This window comes from Rhineura floridana, chromosome 1, assembly GCF_030035675.1.
Source record: "Rhineura floridana isolate rRhiFlo1 chromosome 1, rRhiFlo1.hap2, whole genome shotgun sequence".
Lineage (NCBI taxonomy): Eukaryota > Metazoa > Chordata > Lepidosauria > Squamata > Rhineuridae > Rhineura > Rhineura floridana.
Genome location: NC_084480.1, coordinates 263,176,039 through 263,196,687, shown reverse-complemented (window position 1 = coordinate 263,196,687; position 20,649 = coordinate 263,176,039). Strand labels below are relative to the sequence as shown.

Genomic DNA, 20,649 nt, shown 5'->3' with positions numbered 1-20,649 from the left:
TTAGTAAAATGTCTTGCCTTTAATAAAGTAATTAGGTAAGGCAGTATACATAAAGGTCTCTGAATAACTGCACATACTTTATATGTCTTTCTACACTCTCATCATAATCCTGACTGGCATCACAATGTTGCCCTCGCTGAGAGAAGAAAAACAAACTTGAGGAAGGGGTTATAAAGCTTGCAGAGAAACAAATGCCATAACATGAAATGAAAGGGCAGTACATCAGAATTCATTTTCTATTTTTAAATGGCATGTCTGTTCTTTAAAAAAAATAACGTTGCAAGGAAGGCATATTGCTAATCTGAAAACTTACTTCACAGGGTTTTGTGGAGACTCATTTCCACTCTGTATCAAAGGCAATTTTTGTTCATGGTTTGCATTTTACAGATCTGGGCCCTATGCTGCTCTCAGTGTGGAATTCACAATAGTTTCCAACACTGTGCTACCTCCATGCATTACACTGTGCTAGCACTAGCACAACATTAATTTTCGTCCTGTCCGTTCTCTCACTAAATTTATCAAAAGGACAGATGCTTTTATAAAATGCTTTATCTGTGACAGGTTTTTGGACTAGATGACCTTCAAGACCACTTCCAGCTCTTATCATTATATGTGGATAGATTGCCGGTTAGATGCTTGAAACACGGAATGGTAGCTTCAGTTGCTCAGAAACTCCACGTTTCTGTTCTATAACAGACAAATATATGACTTAGGTTCACCCCTACCACTGACATACATCCACTTCCATGGCCGTGTTGAAGCTGGAACTAGCCACAACATAGGATACCATACCATATCAATATTGCTTAAATAATGTGTCTGTGGCCCTTATCAGCTGTAATTTCACAGCATTTTGGAGTGAATATAGACAGCTCTTAATACAACATGTTAAAGCAAAAGGTTTTTTGTTAATTCAATACTCTATTTCTGCATTTTGAAAGGTCTATATTAGGGGGGGGGAGAGAGAACAAAAGTAAAGATGTTTATACATAAAGCCACTTTCCCATCAAATTAACAAAATGGTTTGTACAGACTTCTCTTGGAGAGTATCAGTACTCACCAGGTCCATCATCTTGAGCCCTTCCAACAGCTTACAATTTCTGTTCTTCAGCCTGTGAGCTTCATCAATTACTACACAGCGCCATGGAATGTTGCGGAGCTCAGGACAATCAGTCAAAATCATTTCAAATGTAGTGATGATGGCATGAAATTTGTATGACCCCTTAACTGCACGACCCTAACAGAAAAAATATTTGATCAGGATTAACACAATAGTGACGATGATTCCAAGTAACCCATATTATGTTCCAAAAGAATAGTCATGCTGTCCTTAACTGATGCAACAACATATTACTGCATGCATAGAATAACCTGAGTGTCAGACTTCATTCACAACAGGACAGTGTAGTGTAACAGACCTATGTAAAACTAGCTGAGAAGTCACACCAGGGGACTCTAAGAGGAAACAATAAGAACACGGAATAGACAGAATAGGGATAGAACCAGAGGTGAGACAGAGATATGAGCTACAAGCTCAAGAAAGAAAAAGCACAAGCATTCCGATGTCATCAAGCTAGGAGATGTTGCTTTCTACAGACATTATTCATATTGACTGTGGAGTTAATCCCAACTCTTAAGCTTGCAGCATCTCCTAAGAGTCATATCCCTAAGATTGCGGATGTGAGATGCCCGCTGTTATTATACGCTGATGATGCGGTGCTCCTCTCACTATCAAAGGTAGGCCTTAAACGTATGCTAAAGGCGTTTATGTCTTACTGTGTAGAGAACCGTTTAACTATCAACTTTGAAAAAACGAAAATCTTAGTGTTCTCAAAATGGTCCAAACGCATAGATACTCCAGTTTGGACAATTAATGGACATTTAATTGATCAAGTAGCCCACTACAAATACCTAGGTATTATTTTCCATTCTTCTTTGAATTGGTCTACACATATAAGAATGGCAATAAGGAGATCTAAGGATTCCCTGAAGAGCTTGCTCAGATACTTCTATTATAAAGGAGGTCATTTTATCCCCGCGATTATCCAGATTTTTAAAAATAAAATCATTCCCCAAATTCTATATGGTGTTCCAATTTGGATTCACTCTCTGGATTCCTCAGTGGAAGCTGTTCTTTCTCTCTTCTTAAGCCGTTTGGTAGGTGCTCCTCGTTGTGTGCCCTCGGCGGCACTCAGATTGGAATGTGGATTTATTTCAATGGAATGTCAGGCCTGGCTGATGACTGCAAACTTCTGGGTTAAAATATCTTCCAATAGTATGAATGGATTTTTACCCCTATTCTGGGAAGATAACTGGTCCTCTCTTTGGAATAAAAAATTGGAATTGAAGCTGTTGCAAATGGGTCTTTCTAGGGATTTTTTAGCATCACATTCACCAAACGATGCCTTATCCTTAATTCGCTTGCGACTTAAAGATATTGATTATCAGACCTGAGTTACCTTGGCCAACAAAACATGCTCTCCATTACATTCGAAATTAGGCTTTCAACCTGGGAAGCCAAATTGTTATCTAGAGCTGCTTACAATCCCTAAGCTACGACTAGCGTTTTCTAAAGCCAGGTTTAATTCCTTACAGTCAGCGGTTCTGGAAGGGAGATTCAGGGGGGTCCCCTATGAACAGCATGTTTGCCCCTGTGGTGCTGGCATCATTGAAACACTCCAACATAGCCTCCTTTGTTGCTCCCTCTATGCTCAGATTCGTTACAAGTTCCTCAATAACATATTATCAGAAGTCTCCCATAAATCGTCTGAAGAAATTATTGCTCATTTGCTTTCCGGGACTGACAAAGAAATTACCACTCAAGTAGCCAAATTTGTGTATGCGGCTCAGCAGAAACGTACTTCTATTACTTGTTTTAATTAGTCTATTCTATGTTGTTTTCTGTAATTCGATGTAATGAATATTACATGTACAGTTTTTTAACTTTGGGTCTTTGACCGTAAATAAATTTGACTGACTGAGTCTGCACTGGAGTTGGTGAAGGAGAACACATGTGGTTTCCTTATTAATAGTATCAATTACATTAAAGCATTCTGATAACACGTAATAAATATGTGCCTAAAAGCCACACTTAGTTTTGCCTAAGCGCCATTGTAAAGTTGCCCATTCATGATTCACACTATCATTTTGGAAGTTTCAGTAACACAGAGCAATAGAGAAAAAATACATGGAAAACATTCCCTGAAATCCCCTTTCTGATCATGGCTTGATTCCTCTGAACTAGGAGGAACTTTTTCTCGTAGGGCCAGAGCCCAAACTGGGGAGAACCACTCCTCTTCTCTCTCAGGGTGGTGATTGTGAGAGAGGAAAAGAGGATGACAGTGGTGGCATGATCCTCAGAAAGAGAGGGGGTATGAATAATGTTGGACTATAATCCTCAAAATGTTTTTTCCAGAATAGTAATATTTGGCATATTACTCTTATTTTCATAATTTACATTTGCAGAAATATATTTTATTTATTCATTCAGAGTGGGTTAAAGCTATTCATGCACTGGCCATTGGCTTTACTGCAAACATCCAACACAACTGGCTTGTAAGAACCCTGTACAATGAAATATAATTTAATAATGGACTTTTAATTAGCAGCTGGCTGTTATAAAACATCCTAATTTAAACCCCTCCCCTCACTGTATCTTCTTGTGGCTTCTTCAACCCAAATTCATGTATGTTTATTTGGAAACAATTCACAGTGAGTTCAATATGGCTTGCTTCCAAGTACATGTGCATAGGATTGCAACCCTGTTTTTCTGCCACCATGCTTGCTAGGAAAAATAAGTAGCCTATGTCATGGCAAAAGGGTCTATCTTCCCACCATACCCAACATCAACTGGAGGCGTCTTAGAGATGCCTTCCTGCACCTTTTCCCCTTTCATGAATACAGCAAGAAGTGTGGGACAGTGTACAGTCCAATGGAACGAAAATATGTAGAGGGAGAAAAGATGTGACCTTGCTCTAACCACTTCCCCACTTGTGCCTCCCTTTCTCTAGGCTCCCTGCCCTGCTCCTGAGCAAGATGGCCTCCTGGTTCACTGTGTCATGTCTGCCTTCTCTGCCAAGTGGAAAATGAAGCAATTTTTCCTGTTATATGCAGCACCCAGAGTTCTGTTCTGGAGAAGCTATGGGAAGTGGACAGAGACAGGGATACACATCAGCTTGGAGGCCTGACTCAGTGGTTAGAGCATCTTTCTGAAGGATGATACACTGCTCTTACTTCCATGCTCCATGGCTGAACCTCCGAGCTTGCACATACATTGACTGCCAGTCTCTTTTCCCTGATGACATTGTGGGGCAGATGTAAGGGAAGGGATGGAGACTGGGGGAGGGGGCATACTGGAGGCCTCATACAATGTGGCAAAGGGCTGCATATGCCTCCCAGGTCACCCACCTCTACCTTAAATAATAGAGGACAATGATCCAAAATAAAGTATCCAAGTGAAATATTGTTACAGTAGGATTTACCTGTGGGTCTTTGAAATACATTTCATATGACTGAATGATCCTTCGACTGGCTTGACTCCCATGATATACAACAACATTCAACTCTGTCCAGGTACGGAATTCCCTTTCCCAGTTGGGGATTGTGGACAACGGGGCAATAACCAAAAAAGGACCATGGATTCCTTTTAAATATATCTCATAGAGAAATGTAATGGATTGGATAGTTTTCCCCAATCCCATTTCGTCTGCTAAAATGCAGTTTCGCCTGCAATGAATAAATAATAACGTTCAATACTCACAATGGGATTCACATAACACATTTGCTTAGCTTATTTGAATGTGGAAAGAATACTATTACCCCAAAATAAGGGAGCAAAATGAATTTTTGAGCATAATGAATTGAAATACTGTAAATATATATATATTTAAAATAGTCTCTACATTTCATATGAGCGTTCAAACACATACACATAGATTCCATCATAAAATCCGCTATTTTATATAGCTGAAACATAAAAAACCCCTCCACATTTTAAAATAATGACAAATGTTAAACTTCAACTATTAAGCTATGCATTCTCTCCTTTAACAATGAAGCTATTTTACGTACATGTTGTACCAATTGAAAAGAAGCCAGTTTACTCCTTCCAACTGGTATTCCCTGAGTTTGTTGTTGTTTGTATATTCCCTGGAACTCTCTGACTTCTTCCACTCATCAGCAGGAGGTCGCTCCTGTTTCAAATACAGCAAATCACATTAATGGTTTACAAAACCCACACTACTGTATTATTTTTAAGTAATATCTTCTATTCAGAGTCAAATCTTACCACACGTTCTGTTTCTGGCTCCCTGGCCATCAGTTTCTCAAATTCTTCTATCTTAGCTTGGTCTATGTCTTGCTTTAATTCCCATGTGCTGTCTTCATATGGAAGTGAACACCATTTCACCAAATAATGAGTCACAGGCTTTGTTTTTAATTAGAAAACAGAAATCAGATTAAATGAAAACCAATGCATAACAGTATCATCATGTATAATGGAACTCAGCAGACTAAACAAAATATATATTCACTAATAGGCAAAAAATCTTGCGGTTTAAGAACATACCTATAGTGCACATGTATTTTTTATCAAACTTTAAAAAGCAGGGAAATTGGGCAGCTATAGTGAATGCACCAGGGGAGCAGGAGACTTGACCTCCTCTCTGAGATATTGTACTGACCTACACATTTGTCAAAATACAAACACCATTTGGGTTGGTGTTTCACAGTCCAATCCAATTCCTGTGTAGCTTGGAAGAATTTGGTAATGTGTCTCTGAGCATATGGGGAGTGGTGGCAACACCTGCCATCTCCAAACATGGAGAATTATATTTTTGTATGTTTGTTGGTATTCTTCTTACTTTGCTTCTTTCCTGTGTTACTAATGTTTCTACAGAGAATCGAATCTAGAAAATTTTATTTCCCCCATTATTCATCCTAGAAATCTGTGTCAAACTTATTTTTATTAATTTCAAAGCTTTTTTATTGGTCAATGACATATGATGGTGAAGACAGCCTTTTGTGTTTCAAATTGGAGGTTATGTTCTATTTCTATTTTGGGTGCATTAACAGTTGAATCTGAAACTGCAGTTTGATGTAAAATCAGATACATTACAATATGTTGCTACTTAAGCAATGACTCTAGCTGCTGGAAAAAAGAGGATGCATGTTTTCAGCCTGCTATGTTGAAACCACTTCATTTAAGGCAAGGTGGGCATGGTCAATTAAAAACATAGAGCACACCTAGAAGTTTGCTAGGCTATATTTCACCTCCCACTGTTTTATCTTGTGCAAACTGAGACACTCCTGAGGTCCACTGGAGACTATTCTGCAGAATAGTCAGTGCCATTATTCCACAATTATTTTTAGAGTTTTTTTAGTGTAAATTTTGCAAAGTGTTGCTGTACTTCATATATTCACAGAAACAGAAACAAAAGAAGATGATTTCCTATAGGAAACTTCACTAAAATTGCAAAGTAAATCACATATTTAAAGTGACCATCTGAACTATATCAACTGTCGTAATAACGTTGCCTCCTCCCTGCTAAAACAAGATCAGCACAGCACATGTCTTCTTTCTATTATTAGGGCTGATTGGAGGTGTTGCCACTACTCCCCATATGCTCAGAGGCACGTTACCAAATTCTTCCAAGTTACACAGGAAGCGGATTGGACTGTGAAAGACCAACCCAAATGGTGTTTGTATTTTGACAAATTTGTAGGGCAGTACAATATCTCAGAGAGGAGGACAGGTCTCCTGCTCCACTGGTGCATTTGCTGTAACTGCCCAATTTCCCTGCTTTTTAAAGTTGGATAGAAATATCTGTGAGCTATAGGTACATTCTTAAACTGCAAGGCTTTTTGCCTATTAGTGAATTTCTCTGCTTTTTAATCTGGGAGGTAAGAAATGGGATCCTGTGCAAGTTTGCTGAGAATGGATAGATCATTTGCATAATTACTGAGGTCAGTGGGGTTAGCAATCATGCTTAAGATAGGTGAAACTGACCGGGGAGAAGAAGGGAGGGCTGAAATGGGCAGGGAAGGAGGAAGAAGGAACAGGAGGAGAAAGGGAGTGGAGAAAGGCAGGTATGACCACTTGCATGCTTATTGAGTTCAATGGGATTTACTCCTATGCAATCATGGTTAGGATGGGGAAGAGGGGAAGGAGCAGATTGGAGGGGGCAAAGGGAGGGGGAGGGCAGGTTTGATCACTTTCATGCTTATAGAGTTCAATGCTATTACTCCTGTGCAATCGTGCTTAAGACAGGCAAAACTGATCATGGGGAGGAGGAAGGGGAGGGGGAGGAGGGGATTGGAAGGGGAGGAGGGGATTGGAAGGGGATGGGGAGGGAGGGGCAAAGGAAGCAGGAGGGAAGGGGCAAAAGGGAGGGGATAGGAGGGAGGAGAAGGGAGTGTGAGTTTGACCATTTGCATACTTTTTGAGTTCAATGGGATTTATTTCTGTGCAATCATGTTTGAAAATGGAATGGACTGCCTTCAAGTCAATCCCGACTTATGGCAACCCTATGAATAGGTTTTTCATGGTAAACGGTATTCAGAGGTGGCTTTACCATTGCCTTCCTCTGAGGCTGAGAGACAGTGACTTGCCCAAGGTCACCCAGTGAGCTTCATGGCTGTGTGGGGATTTGAACCCTGATCTCCCAGGTCCTAGTCCAACACTGACCCGAGGGAGGGGCAGGGAGGGGAGGAGGAGGGGTGGAGATTGGGTAGGTGGGCACTGGGCAGAGGGGAAGCCCCTTTCCTTTCCAAAAGGAAAACATTGTAAACAGTATCATTGCTCTTCAGGCTTTCCCCCACCTTTTTATTCTACAGCAGGCACATGTAGACTCCCATCCAAACTGAAACCAAAGCTGTCCCTGGCCACATCTACACCAGGCCTTTATTTCACTTTGGACAGTCATGGCTTCTCTCAAAGAATCCTGGGAAGTGTAGTTAGTGAAGGGTGCTGAGAATTGCTAGGAGACGCCCTGTTCCCCTCACGGACCTTCAATCAGAGTGGCTGACTGTTAAACCACTCTGGCCACTGGAGCTCTGTCAGTGGAATAGGAGTCTCCTTTCAGTACCCTTCACAAACTACACTTTCCAGGATTCTTTGGGGGAAGCGATGAGTGTCTCAAGTGAAATCAAAGTCTGGTGTGCGTATGGCCCCCTGATTAGGCAAGCTCAGCAGCTGCAAATCTGACTTTTAGAAAACTGACAGTTGGTTCTTACTGAGCATGCCCAATACTATCATTCATTTAGTCCCTTTAGTACCAATCCCTATATATATGAATGTGTGTGTGTGTGTGTGTGTGTATATCTATCTATTGTATTTTAATTTATTTTAATGTTTTTGTGATTTTACCGTTTACATTTTTATTATGTACATGTTCGATTTTACTTTTGTAGGCCGCCCTGACTGCCCTATTATAGGGTAGAAGGGCGGGATCGAAATATTTTAAATAAATAAATAAATAAATTTAGTTCAATGCAAAATTTCTTAAATTAATTAAAAATCAGCCAGGCAGTTTTCTAAGTTTTAAACTCCAGACGATGAAGGTCAGAGTATGGGGCAAGGTCAGTAATAGCATTACAGGTACTCTGTGATCACAGCTGATTTTAAATTAATTTCAACAGATTATGAAAACTCTGACAGAAAAAAGTCCAAAAGGCATCTGGGGTTTTCTCTCTCTCTTTTTACACTTTGAATTCTCGATTCTGACTGTTTTGTGTATCACCACGAAAATTTAGAGGGTTGTTAAGCAAGCATTTCTGAGTTCAGGACTATACGTTTGGGGAAGTTTTGTTTTGAAATGAGCTTATGGGAGGCATCAGAATGGCATGGGGGGATATTTTCAATTTAACATTGCGGAACATAAAAAATCCACGCTGGCTATATCATACAGCTACTCTTGTGGTTGTATAGATAAGACTTATTTCAATGCATTTATTATCATTTTACCAGTGACAGAAACAGCTGAACATCCAATTGGCTGATACGTTGACACAGTATTATTCCTAACTATATATATATGTTTCTAAGTGTATGCTCGCCGTGAACGCTTCAGCGCATGCATTCATGGCAAGCAGAGTGGCTGGTGAGGCAGGTAGCTGAAGCGAGCAAACTGCAGCGTGAACACTTGAGCTGCCTGCCTCGGCGGCAGCAGCATCACACAGGAAAGAGAGGAGACAAGGGTAGCGTGCAAGGCCTGGCCTCCTGCAGGACAACTTCCCTGCAGGACAACTTCCCTGCAGGTGAACACTTCTTGGCAGCCACAACAGGCAATGGGGTGGGAAGAGAGGGAACAAGCAAGGTGGGAGAGGTGGCTCGGGTGAGCAACAGTCAGGACAGCCCAGGATAGCTCCTCATCAACCGTTCTGCTCTGCTGTTGCTGCCTCCCCCAACAGCCTCAGTGGCAGAATGCTGCAGAAGAAAGGGACAGTTGCTGAGGCACTGCCTGACCACTTCCCACTGGTCCTGTGTCACTTGCCTCAGCTGGCAGCCTCCCTTCTCCTTGCAGGAGAAGGTGTGAAGAGGTGGAGAGAAGAAAGCATGGCAACACGTTGGGGTGGGGAGAAGAGGAGAGGCCATGGTGGAAAAGGAGTCCAAACACAGTATCAGCCACACCACTGAGTCACAGGAGCTGGGTGCACGACCTGGACCAGCTTCCCCATCTGCAGTTGCTCAGCTTAGTGGAAGAAGGCAGGTGTGATCAGCTTGCCAGGGAGGAAGAAAGGTAGTTTCCTTGCCCAAGGCAGAGCAAATGGCTCTAGCTTCTCCCCCCTCCCCATTGGAGTCCTCAAACACACCCCAATTCTTACCACAGGAGTTTTCTTGGGTATAGGAGTGGTCTGTTGCATGGAAGAGTTGAGAAAAGGAGGTAGGATGTGGGAGGGGAAAAGGCAAAAATGGGTTTGTATGCAAAGAGGGAATGGTGAGCAGAACGAGCTGGGGAGTTGGCGAGCAGAGTTCCCCTAGTCATCATCAAAATGCCATATTACTTTTCATAATACTGTATTCCAAATAGTGCATTTCAGAATAAAAAATATTTTTTGAAGATAGAAATCCATACAAATAAGTCAAATATTTCCCCTATAATGCCCTGGCAGCCTACAACCATGAAAACAACAGCTGTCAATTTATGACATCTTAAAATAAACAGTAATAAAGAAAGGTTAACAGTTGCTTTATAAAACTATTTGTTCTTGTAATAGTCTACTAGAGTTTCTCTGAAGCAATGCAGCTCAAGGAAGAGGTCATAAAAGAAGAAATGAATGAAATTTAGTTCATTGTCCAAAGCCTATTAAGATCCTTACCTAGTATCTAGACACTGTGATGAAGTCAACATTTATTTTAACGATTATTTGGCTACTATATAATATATAAATGCAGGACCCTAAGAAATGCTTGCACTGACTAATAAACAAGTATGAATATATCACTGAAAAGGAAAACAGTACTGTTTCTAAATTTGAGAACATCTTGTATTTTAATTGTAGCATCTTGCCACAAGTATGGTTTCTTTGCAAAATGAGTGCTACCTTGTCAACCTTAATTTTTATAAGTTTCCATAAAGAGCAAAAATATTCAAATAAGAGATGCAATATTATTACTACATAAATCTTAATTATGAGTTCCTGTAACTGAATATGTCAGTGCCTGTGTGATGGCGGGAAAAACAGTGTTGAAATCTTGCATCCAAAGTAGTTTTTGAATCTTTCTCTATTTCTTCTCCCCATAAAAATATACATTCTACATTCTCTCTTATCACTACTATTAAAGGTAATAGAAACAAGCAGGTAAGGCAATGTTTTGTTGACTGGCAACATCTATCAATAGCAAGCTGAAACAAAACACATCATAATGTTAATATTATTGCTACAGAGCAACGTCATAAATACCTATATCTGTCAGGTTCCCTTACCTCTCCATTATCATCCTTGCTATATGAAATATCCATTATTCGATCAACTTCAACATAATCAGGATTAAAAAGTTCATCATCTATCTGTTTAAGGACAAAAAGCATAAATACAAGATCAGAAATCTCTTTAAGTCAGTCTTTTCAGTAAATCAAAAAACTGGGAGCCACAGTAATATGTAATGTATATTTGGCAAACGTCAACATGTTAACTGAAATGCAACAATTCAGTAAGATTGTTCCCCGTGAGGGAATCAGACTTCTCAGACTTTGTTAACTGGCCCTTTTAATTACTGTGTAAAACCTTTTACTGTGTGAGAATATTTAAGAATATTTTAAATGAAGTGTGAAATTACAATTCATTAATGAGCAATTGAAAAGGCTTATAGCATGCAATGCATTTAGAATTCTTGAAGACTAGATGCTTGCAATAGAGAAATCGAAGCAATGTATGCTAAGTGATGTAAAAAATATAAGTACAGAAGTTGCCTAATTTCTGTATAAAATAGATTCACATATTATTTCAGAACAAGTAAATAACATACTGCAAAATCTGCACTTTTGTTTACTTCTTTATCTTAACAATAACTTTCTTATTTATGATGTGTACTCAATTATTATGTGAGAGCTGGTGTGCTGAAGCGTTTAAAAGTGTTAGCCACAAAGTCCTTGGTTCAATTCTCACTGCACCTCAAAATACACTATTTAGCTTGAGCCCTCGCATCTGCAATATGGGAATATAATATTGACCCAAGTTACATAGCTAAGGATTAGTGAAATAAATGCAAAACTCCTCAGTGTGAGTTTGAGACTCCATGGCAATATTGGTATTGCACAAATAATATTTGCCCTACTCAAATGGCAGGATACACACAGTGTATCAGACATTTTTGAACTCACCTGAAATCAGTAGTTTTTGTTATTGGTAGTACTGATATGACACTATCATCACTGTGGGTATCACTGTCTTTTGCATGCAAAGACTCTACCCATTCTTTGCCCATCAGAGCAGTGAACTAGTTAGGAGGCGTTGCCCCCAGATGAACAGAACCAATTAGTCTTTAGAAATCTTTTAATCTTTTAACCATTTACCCATTAGCTTTGGACAACTACCCTGTCAATAGCCTGGTTCAACTGTGATTCTGGCTGTAAACACATCCTCTCCCTCCACTTCTTCACTATGCTGCTTTACATGGGACTCAAGGTAGATGAAACAGAGAGGACTAGAATACAGATGCTCATGATTCATGCCAAAGCTGACCAATTATGGCATAAATCCTTTAAGGATTATTATCACTGCAGTTGAGAATAAATCATTTTTTTCAGCTGCCAGTGACTCTGCAATGTTCTATCCAACTGAGCTATTTTGAATGGTGAATGGCCTTTTAAATCTGGAGTGTCTCCACCAAAAATTTAATCAATGTACTGTTGTGAACTTGCTAACTACTTGTACAGAAAATTGCATAATTTCAGCATGACTGAACTAAATACAAAATCAGGCACTACCCAGATCTGTTTGGATACTCTGTTCACAGGATTTTCATGGTAAGAGGTATTCAGAGGTGGTTTACTGCGGTACAGATCATGAACTGGTAACATTGAAAATTAGAGTAAAGCTAAAGAACAACAACAAAGCAATCATAACGTCAAAATACAATCTAAATAACATCCCAGAAGAATTTAAAGGTCAAATAAGGAACAGATTTGAGGCTTTAAACTTAGCTGATAGAGAACCAAAAGAACAAGAAGAATGTAATGTTATATTTATAGCACTGAAAAGGTTTTTGTGTTTGCTGTGACATTTGTTATTGTTTTATTACTGCTGTTGTATTATTTTATTATGAAATTGTTTTTGTAATTGTTGTTTGCTTTTGCTGTAAGCCGCTTTGAGCACAATTTTTTTTGTAAGTCGCTCTGAGTTCCATTTTGGAAAAAAGTGACTAATAAATATCAATAATAATAATAATAATTAATAACAACAACAATGGAATGAAGTCACATAAGTTTCAGAGAAGAATGAAAAAGACAATACTTCTAGTTAAAAAGAAAGACCTCAGCGGATGACTGACGAAACTCTTAAAATGGTTAAGGAGAGAAGGAAAGCAAAAGCAAAAGGAGAGAGAAATACGGTCAGAACCCTAAATGCAACAATACAGCAACTAGAACACAGGGACAAAGATAATTATTACAATCGTTATTGTATAGAAATAGAAGAGGACAACAGAAAGGGTAGAACAAGAGCCTTCTTCCAAAAGATTAGAGAAATTAAAGGGAAATTTAAACCAAGAGTAGGGACGTTGAATAATCAGCAGGGGAACACACTGACTGACCAAGATGAAATAAAAGGAAGATGGAAGCAATACACTGAAGAACTCTATAAAAGAGATGCAAGGATGACAGATTCATTCACGGAGGAACTGTATGATGAAGAACCAGAAATTTTAGAATGTGAGGCGAAAACTGAACTGAAAATACTTGGAAGAAACAAATCACCAGGAATAGATGGCATTTATTTTATTTTGTTTATTTATTGTTTGATTTATATCCCACCCTTCCTCCCAGTAGGAGCCCAGGGTGGCATACCAATAGAGTTGCTACAAGTGACTGAGACTGAGTCTGTCCAAATTTTGACACACATTTGTCAACAAATATGGAAAACTAAACAATGGCCCACAGACTGGAAGCATTCAATATATATCCCAATTCCAAAGAAAGGGGATCCCAGGGAATGCAGTAATTACTGAACTATTGCCTTAATATCCCATGCAAGTAAAGTAATGCTCAAGATTCAACAACCAAGGCTCTTACCATATATGGAGTGAGAAATGCCAGATGTCCAAACTGGATTTAGAAAGGGGAGAGTACCAGAGATCATATTGCAAACATACAATGACCCAATGGTCCAATGACCAAGGAATTTCAGAAGAAAATCACCCTGTGCTTTATAGATTACAGCAAAGCCTTTGATTGTATAGATCATGAAAAACGATGGAATGCTTTAAAAGAAACGGGGTGCCACAACATCTGATTATCCTAATGCGCAACTTATACTCTGGACAAGAGGCTATTGTAAGGACAGAATATGGATAAACCAAGGTGTTGGACTACGACCTGGGAGACCAGAGTTTGAATCCCCACACAGGCATGAAGCTCACTGGGTGACCTTGGGCCAGTCACTGCCTCTTAGCCTCAGAGGAAGGCAATGGTAAACCCTCTCTGAATACCGCTTACCATGAAAACCCTAAGGGTCACCATAAGTTGGAATCAACTTGGAGGCAGTCCATTTCCATTTCCCAATCAGAAAGAGTGTGAGAGAGGCAGTGTATTTTATCACTCTATCTGTTTAATCTATATGCAGAACATATCATACGGAAAGTGGGATTGGACAACTTTATAGATTACAGCAAAGCCTTTGATTGTGTACATCATGAAAAACTATGGAATGCTCTAAAAAATGGGGGTGCCACAGCATCTGATCGTTCTGATGTGCAACCTATACTGTGGACAAGAGGCTCCTGTAAGAACAGAATATGGAGAAATCGACTGGTTCCCAGTTGGAAAGAGAGTGGACACAGGGTGTATTTTATCACCCTGTCTGTTTAATCTATATGCTGAACATATCATACAGAAAGTGGGATTGGACCAAGATGGAGGTGTGAAAATTGGAGGGAGAAATATCAATAATGTACGATATGTCGACGATACCATACTACCAGCAGAAACCAGTAATTATTTGAAACGAATGCTGTTGAAAGTTAAAGAGGAAAGCACAAAAGCAGGACTACAGCTGAACGTCAAGAAGACTAAAGTAATGACAACAGAAGAGTTATGTAACTTAAAGTTGACAATGAGGACATTGAACTTGTCAAGGATTATCAATACCTTTGCACAGTCATTAACCAAAATGGAGACAATAGTCAAGAAATCAGAAGAAGACTAGGACTAGGGAGGGCAGCTATGAGAGAACTAGAAAAGGTCCTCAAATGCAAAGATGTATCACTGAACACTAAAGTCAGGATCATTCAGACCATGGTACTCCCGATCTCTATGTATGGATGTGAAAGTTGGACAGTGAAAGAGGAAAATAATTTGAAATGTGGTGTTGGAGGAGAGCTTTGTGGATACCATGGATAGCAAAAAAGACAAATAATTAGGTGTTAGAAGAAATTAATCCAGAACTATCATTAGAAGCTAAAATGATGAAACTGAGGTTATCATACTTTGGACACATCATGAGAAGACATTTTACTAGAAAAGACAATAATGCTGGGAAAAACAGTAGAAAAGAGGAAGACCAAACAAGGGATGGATTGATTTCATAAAAGAAGCCACAGACCTGAACTTACAAGATCTGAACAGGATGGTTTATAACAGATGCTATTGGAGGTCACTGATTCATAGGGTTGCCATAAGTTGTAATCCACATGAAGGCACATAACAACAAACCCAGATCTATTTATTTGGATCAGTTTCAGGTTCTCCTGTTCAATCATGCAAAGGGTGCGCTTATCAGAGGTATCACAAGTAGGACCTAGGTCCATTTTGGTGTGTCAAAGCCACTCAGGAGAATCTGAGTCCTTTAGCAGATGAAATCATTGCACCTTTCAGGGAGAGAAAAGTGCTAAACAGATGAAACATTTGTAGTTTTATTTATTTATAAAAAACATTTTTAAGAACATAAGAAGAGCCTGCTGGATCAGGCCAGTGGCCCATCTAGTCAAGCATCCTGTTCTCACAGTGGCCAACCAGGTGCCTGGGGGAAGCCTTTTTACCACCTTTTGGCCCTAACAAAGCCCACCACCAAGGTTTACAATAACAGTATCACAGTATCCGTAAAAAAGAAGAAAAAGGAAGAGAGAGTGAGCTTTTCTGGAGGTTACTGACTCCCACTGCAGAGAAGAGACCTCTGGAGCATTCACAGACCCACTGCGACCACCTGGTTACACACTTTGAGGATAACGTCACTCAACTTTATTTATTTATTTATAATTAAATTTATATTCTGCCCTTCTTCCCAGGAGGAGGCCTGGGCAGCAGACAAAAACAGTAAAAGCACTTTAAAACATCATTAAAACAAGCTTTAAAATATATTAAAACCAAACATCTTAAAAAATGTATTAAAACATCTTAAAAACATCTTTAAAAAAAACTTACAGGGCTTTGTATACGAAAACCAGCACCTTGAACTTAGCTGGGCAGCCAGTCCAATTCTTTCAGCAGTGGGGTGACATGTTGGCGATGCCCTATCCCAGTGCAGTCCCACTGCTGCATTTTGCACCAGCTGCAACTTTCAGACCAACCTCAAGGGCAGTCCCACATAGAATGCATTACAGTAACTCAGTCTGGAGGTTGCTAGTGCATGGACAACAGTGGTCAGGCTATCTCAGTCCAAAAATGGCCATAGCTGCCTTGCCACCCAAAGCTGGTAAAAGGCACTCCTAGCTACTGAGGTCACCTGGGACTCTAGTGACAAAGCTGGATCCAGGAGCACTCCCAGATTATGAACCTGCTCTTTCAGAGGCAGTACAACTTTCAGAGTGGCCTTGACTCTGCAGTTGTTGCAGCCTGAGATGAGGTACTTAATGCCAGAGTTGGTGATGTGTTGTGGGATCCGTTTCAGCTTATTCAGTTAGCTGATGTGGACAAGGTGCTGACGGTTGCATGTGTGAACATATGCCCTCTTGACCCCTGTCCCTCTTGGCTTATTAAAAGTCTAGCAGAGGGGGTCTTGTTGGTTAGGTCCAGAGTGTGGTGAACACCTCACTGCATGAGAGTTTCGTCCCTGCTGCCTTGAAAGAGGAGGTGGTACAACCACTCTTAAAGAAGCCAGCCCCGGACCCCTTGGATTGGAATAACTATCAACCAGTCACAAATACCCCTTCTTGGGGAAGGTGGTGAAGAGGACAGTGGAAGATGGTGGAGAGGGTAGTGGACCTGGGCTTGGACAAGAAAGATTATTTAAATCTCTTCCAAACTGAGTTCAGGCCTGGCCATGGGAATGAGTTGCCCTTGGTCGCCATGATGGATGACCTTTACAGAAAGTGAGTACCACCAAGCTCCTGCTTCTTGGTCTCTTTGCAGCTTTCAATACCATTGACCATACTATCCCCCGAGTCCAGCTCCATGGAATGGGAACTGGAGGCACTATGTTACAGTGGTTCCGGCTACCTACAGGACCCGGGTCCAGAGAGTAGAGTTGGGAGAGTGTTTTTTTGGCCCTCTGGCAGTTATGCTATAGAGTAATGCAGGACACTATTTTATCCCTAATGCTATTTAATACCTATATGAAGCCGCTGGGAGAGATCCTCAGGAATTTTGAGGCATGGTGCCATCAGTATGTTATGACACTCAGCTCTGTTTCTCCATAACATCTGAATCAGGAGATGCTGTGTGGACCCTGGACCGGTGCCTGGATGTAGCAGTGGGTTGAATGACAGAAACTAAGCTGAGCTAGAATTCTGGCAAGACGGAGGCACTGTGGGTGAATGGTTCTTGTGCCTGAGAAATTGGTCAATTGCCTGTAGATGGGGCTGTACTCCCCCTGAAGGAGCAGGTACAAAGTCTCGGGGTGATTCTGGACCAAGTTTTGTCATTACAGGCTCAGGTGGCTTCAGTGGCCAGAAGCAGGGCTGTGGAGTCGGTAGAAATGTACCGACTCAGACTTCAAAATAAATTTTGATTTGACAATTTTTTTAAAATATAAATTCAAAATGTCAAAGAAGCTTCCCATGAAGTCAGCTGTAGTTGAGCATTTCACCATAACTCAAGATGGAAAACATTTTGTGTGTCAGTGTATGACACAGGACCCAGATGAAGACAAATGCTGTGATGCCAAGATCAGCGCATATTCAGACAGCGATAAAAATGCTCCTGTGAGAGCTTCCAATTTAAATAGACATTTACAGCCCTTTCCAGGGCTGTGGAGTTGGAAGAAATTTTGGGTAGAGTCAGAGTCGGACAGTAGAAAAATAGAGGAGTCAGAGTCGAAGGTTTGGCGTACCGACTCCACAGCCCTGGCCAGAAGTGTCTTTTATCAGCTGCGCTTGGTACAAAGGTTATGACCGTTCCTGGACTGGGAGAGCTTAAACACAATAGTTCAGGCATTGGGTACCAAAAAACTGGATTACTACAATGCACTCTATGTGGGGCTTCCCTTGCGCTTGACCCGGAAACTGCAATTCATACAAAATGCTGCAACAAAGCTGCTGACAGGAGTGGAGACCCTGTCAACATCTAACACCTCTTCTTAGAAATCTGCACTGGTTGCTGAATTGTTACTGTGCCAAGTTCAAAGTATTGCTGTATAAAGCTCTTATCAGCTTGGGACCGGTGTACTTGGGGACCGCCTTACCCAATATTTGCCTTCTCAACTCAATCACTTTGAGGAACTGGTCCTGTTACAGGTACCACATAATACTCATTCTACATTTGTAATAAATCATTCTTTTAGCTTTGGAACTCCCTGCCTATTGACATCAGGGAGGTACCTTTGCTGTATTCTTTTCGGCATCTGATTAAACCTTTTCTGTTTAGGCAAGCCTATTCAGACACATAGAAGCTGGTGTGTTTTAATCTCTTTTTTCTCTACCACTGATTTTAATCATTCTTTACAATGTTTTTAATGACTTGTTTTTAACTTTTATTTATTTTAATTTTTTTGGGTAAAATGCATAGGTTTTTCACAATCAAGAGGTATATAAAATTTTGTTAAGTAACTAAAACCAAATAAATAAAAACTAAAGTAAAACAGTCAAAACAAAAATCATAGCTAGCAAGAATAAAACACAATAAAATCAGTTTGGAAACTTCAGCTCATGCAAAATGCAGCCGCCTGGCTGTTGGTTGGTGCCAGTTGACTGGAACATATTGAACCTGTACTGAACTAGTTGCACTGGTTGCCGGTATGTTTCAAGGCCCAATTTAAAGTGATGGTGATGACCTTCAAATATTTTAAAATGGGCTCTGAATACCCGCCTTCTTATTGTGGTCTTCACTGTTGTTGTTATTACTGTTATTATTAACAACAACAACCTGCCCTTCACCCAGAAGTCCCAGGGCAGGTTACAACAATTTTAAAACACATATTTAAAACAGTTAAAAACAACCTAAACAACATCACAAAAAATAGAATGGATCCTAAAAATATACATCTCAAATGTCGAAGGCCAGGTTAAAGAGGTGCATCTTCAGCATTCACCGAAAACTGTACAATGAACTTACCAGATGCACCTCGGTGGAGTGGGAGTTCCACAGCTTAGGGGCTGCCACAGATAATGCCCTCTCCCAGGCCACCACCTCCAAGCTTCCGAGGGTGGTGGAACTACCAAAAGGGCTCCCTCTGCATATCTCAACACCTGAGAAGGACAGTAGGGAAGGAGGCAGTCTTTCAGATATTTGGAACCTAAATTGTTTAGGGCTTTAAACACCAACATGAGTACCTTGAACTGGCAACGAACTGGTAACCAATGCAGCTGTTTTAAAACAGGGATTACAGAGGTTCTAAAAGGAACTCCTGCCAATAATCTGGCTGCTGCATTTTGGATCAGTTGACGTTTCCGAGTCGTCTTCAAGGCAGCCTCACGTAGAGCGCATTGCAGTAATCCAGTTTGGAAGTTGCCAGAGCATGGAGCACTGTGGCCAAGTCTTCTCTGTCCAAAAGGGGCTGAAGCTGATACACCAGCCGTAGCAGGAAAAAGGCACTCCTAGCCACTGAGGCCACCTGAGCCTTGTATTGTAGAAATTGTGTTGTAGTCTGGTTCAGTATGTTTTAGGTTATGCCAAGTTATTACTAGGTTGTCTCTGGCTTTTAAGAAATGGAATGAATGTTTTAAATCATTAGGATGAGGAATCTGCGACCCTCCAGATGCTGATAGACGACAACTCCCATCAGCTTCAACCAGTATAGTGAACTTTACTGATTATGTTTTGGTGTGTATGACAGCCAGTCTGGTGTAGTGGTTAAAGTGTTGGACTACAACCTGGGAGACCAGGGTTCGAATCCCACACAGCCATGAAGCTCACTGGGTGACCTTGAGCCAGTCACGGCCTCTCAGCCTCAGAGGAAGGCAGTGGTAAACCACCCCTGAATACCGCTTACCATGAAAACCCTATTCATAGGGTCGCCATAAGTCAGAATCAACTTGAAGGCAGTCCATTTCAATTTTTCCATACACCACTTTATAAAGAATTTCTTTTTTGAAAAGTTAGAAATTTGTTAAAAAACATCCTGATTGAATAAAAAGTTAGAAATTTGTTAAAAAAACATCCTGATTGAATAAAAATATCTTAACTACCCACCTATAAGACAATAGAGAAGGGGCCAGTCCACACTCCCTTGGGAGGGAGTTGCACAATTGAGGCATTGCAATTAGAAATACCTGTGTTACATCCTCAATTGCATGTCTCTTGGTCCAGATTACAGAGCAGGGCCTCCAAAGGTGACCACAACTCATGGGCAGTTAAGAGCTTTGTAAGTAATTACTAGCACCTTGAATTGGGCCAGAAACAAATTGGAAGGCAGTGGAACTTAAACAGGACTAGTGTAATATGGTCATAAAAGTAGGCCACAGAAATTATTCTGGATGCTGCATTCTGCACCAATTGCAGTTTCCAAACACTTTTCAAGGGCAGCCTCATATAGAATGTGTTGCAGAATTCTAATCTGGATTTTACCAAGGCATGCAAAACTGTAGCCAGATGTACTTTCTTCTGGAAGGGGCGCAGCTGG

The 20,649-nt window shown here is 40.5% G+C and overlaps 1 protein-coding gene across 13 annotated transcripts in view; it reads right to left on the bottom strand.

The window, feature by feature from the left end:
- The window catches only part of CHD7 (chromodomain helicase DNA binding protein 7), a 270,130-nt gene that overhangs the window by 54,728 nt on the left and 194,753 nt on the right, over positions 1-20,649 (bottom strand). For all 13 annotated transcript variants that reach the window (XM_061599721.1, XM_061599738.1, XM_061599686.1 and 10 more), the window contains 5 exons: positions 10,926-11,009; positions 5,288-5,425; positions 5,071-5,192; positions 4,482-4,725; positions 1,061-1,237 (listed from right to left, as the gene is read on the bottom strand). In XM_061599721.1, coding sequence (XP_061455705.1) covers positions 1,061-1,237; positions 4,482-4,725; positions 5,071-5,192; positions 5,288-5,425; positions 10,926-11,009 — 765 coding nt within the window. The remainder of the gene's footprint in view (positions 1-1,060; positions 1,238-4,481; positions 4,726-5,070; positions 5,193-5,287; positions 5,426-10,925; positions 11,010-20,649) is intronic.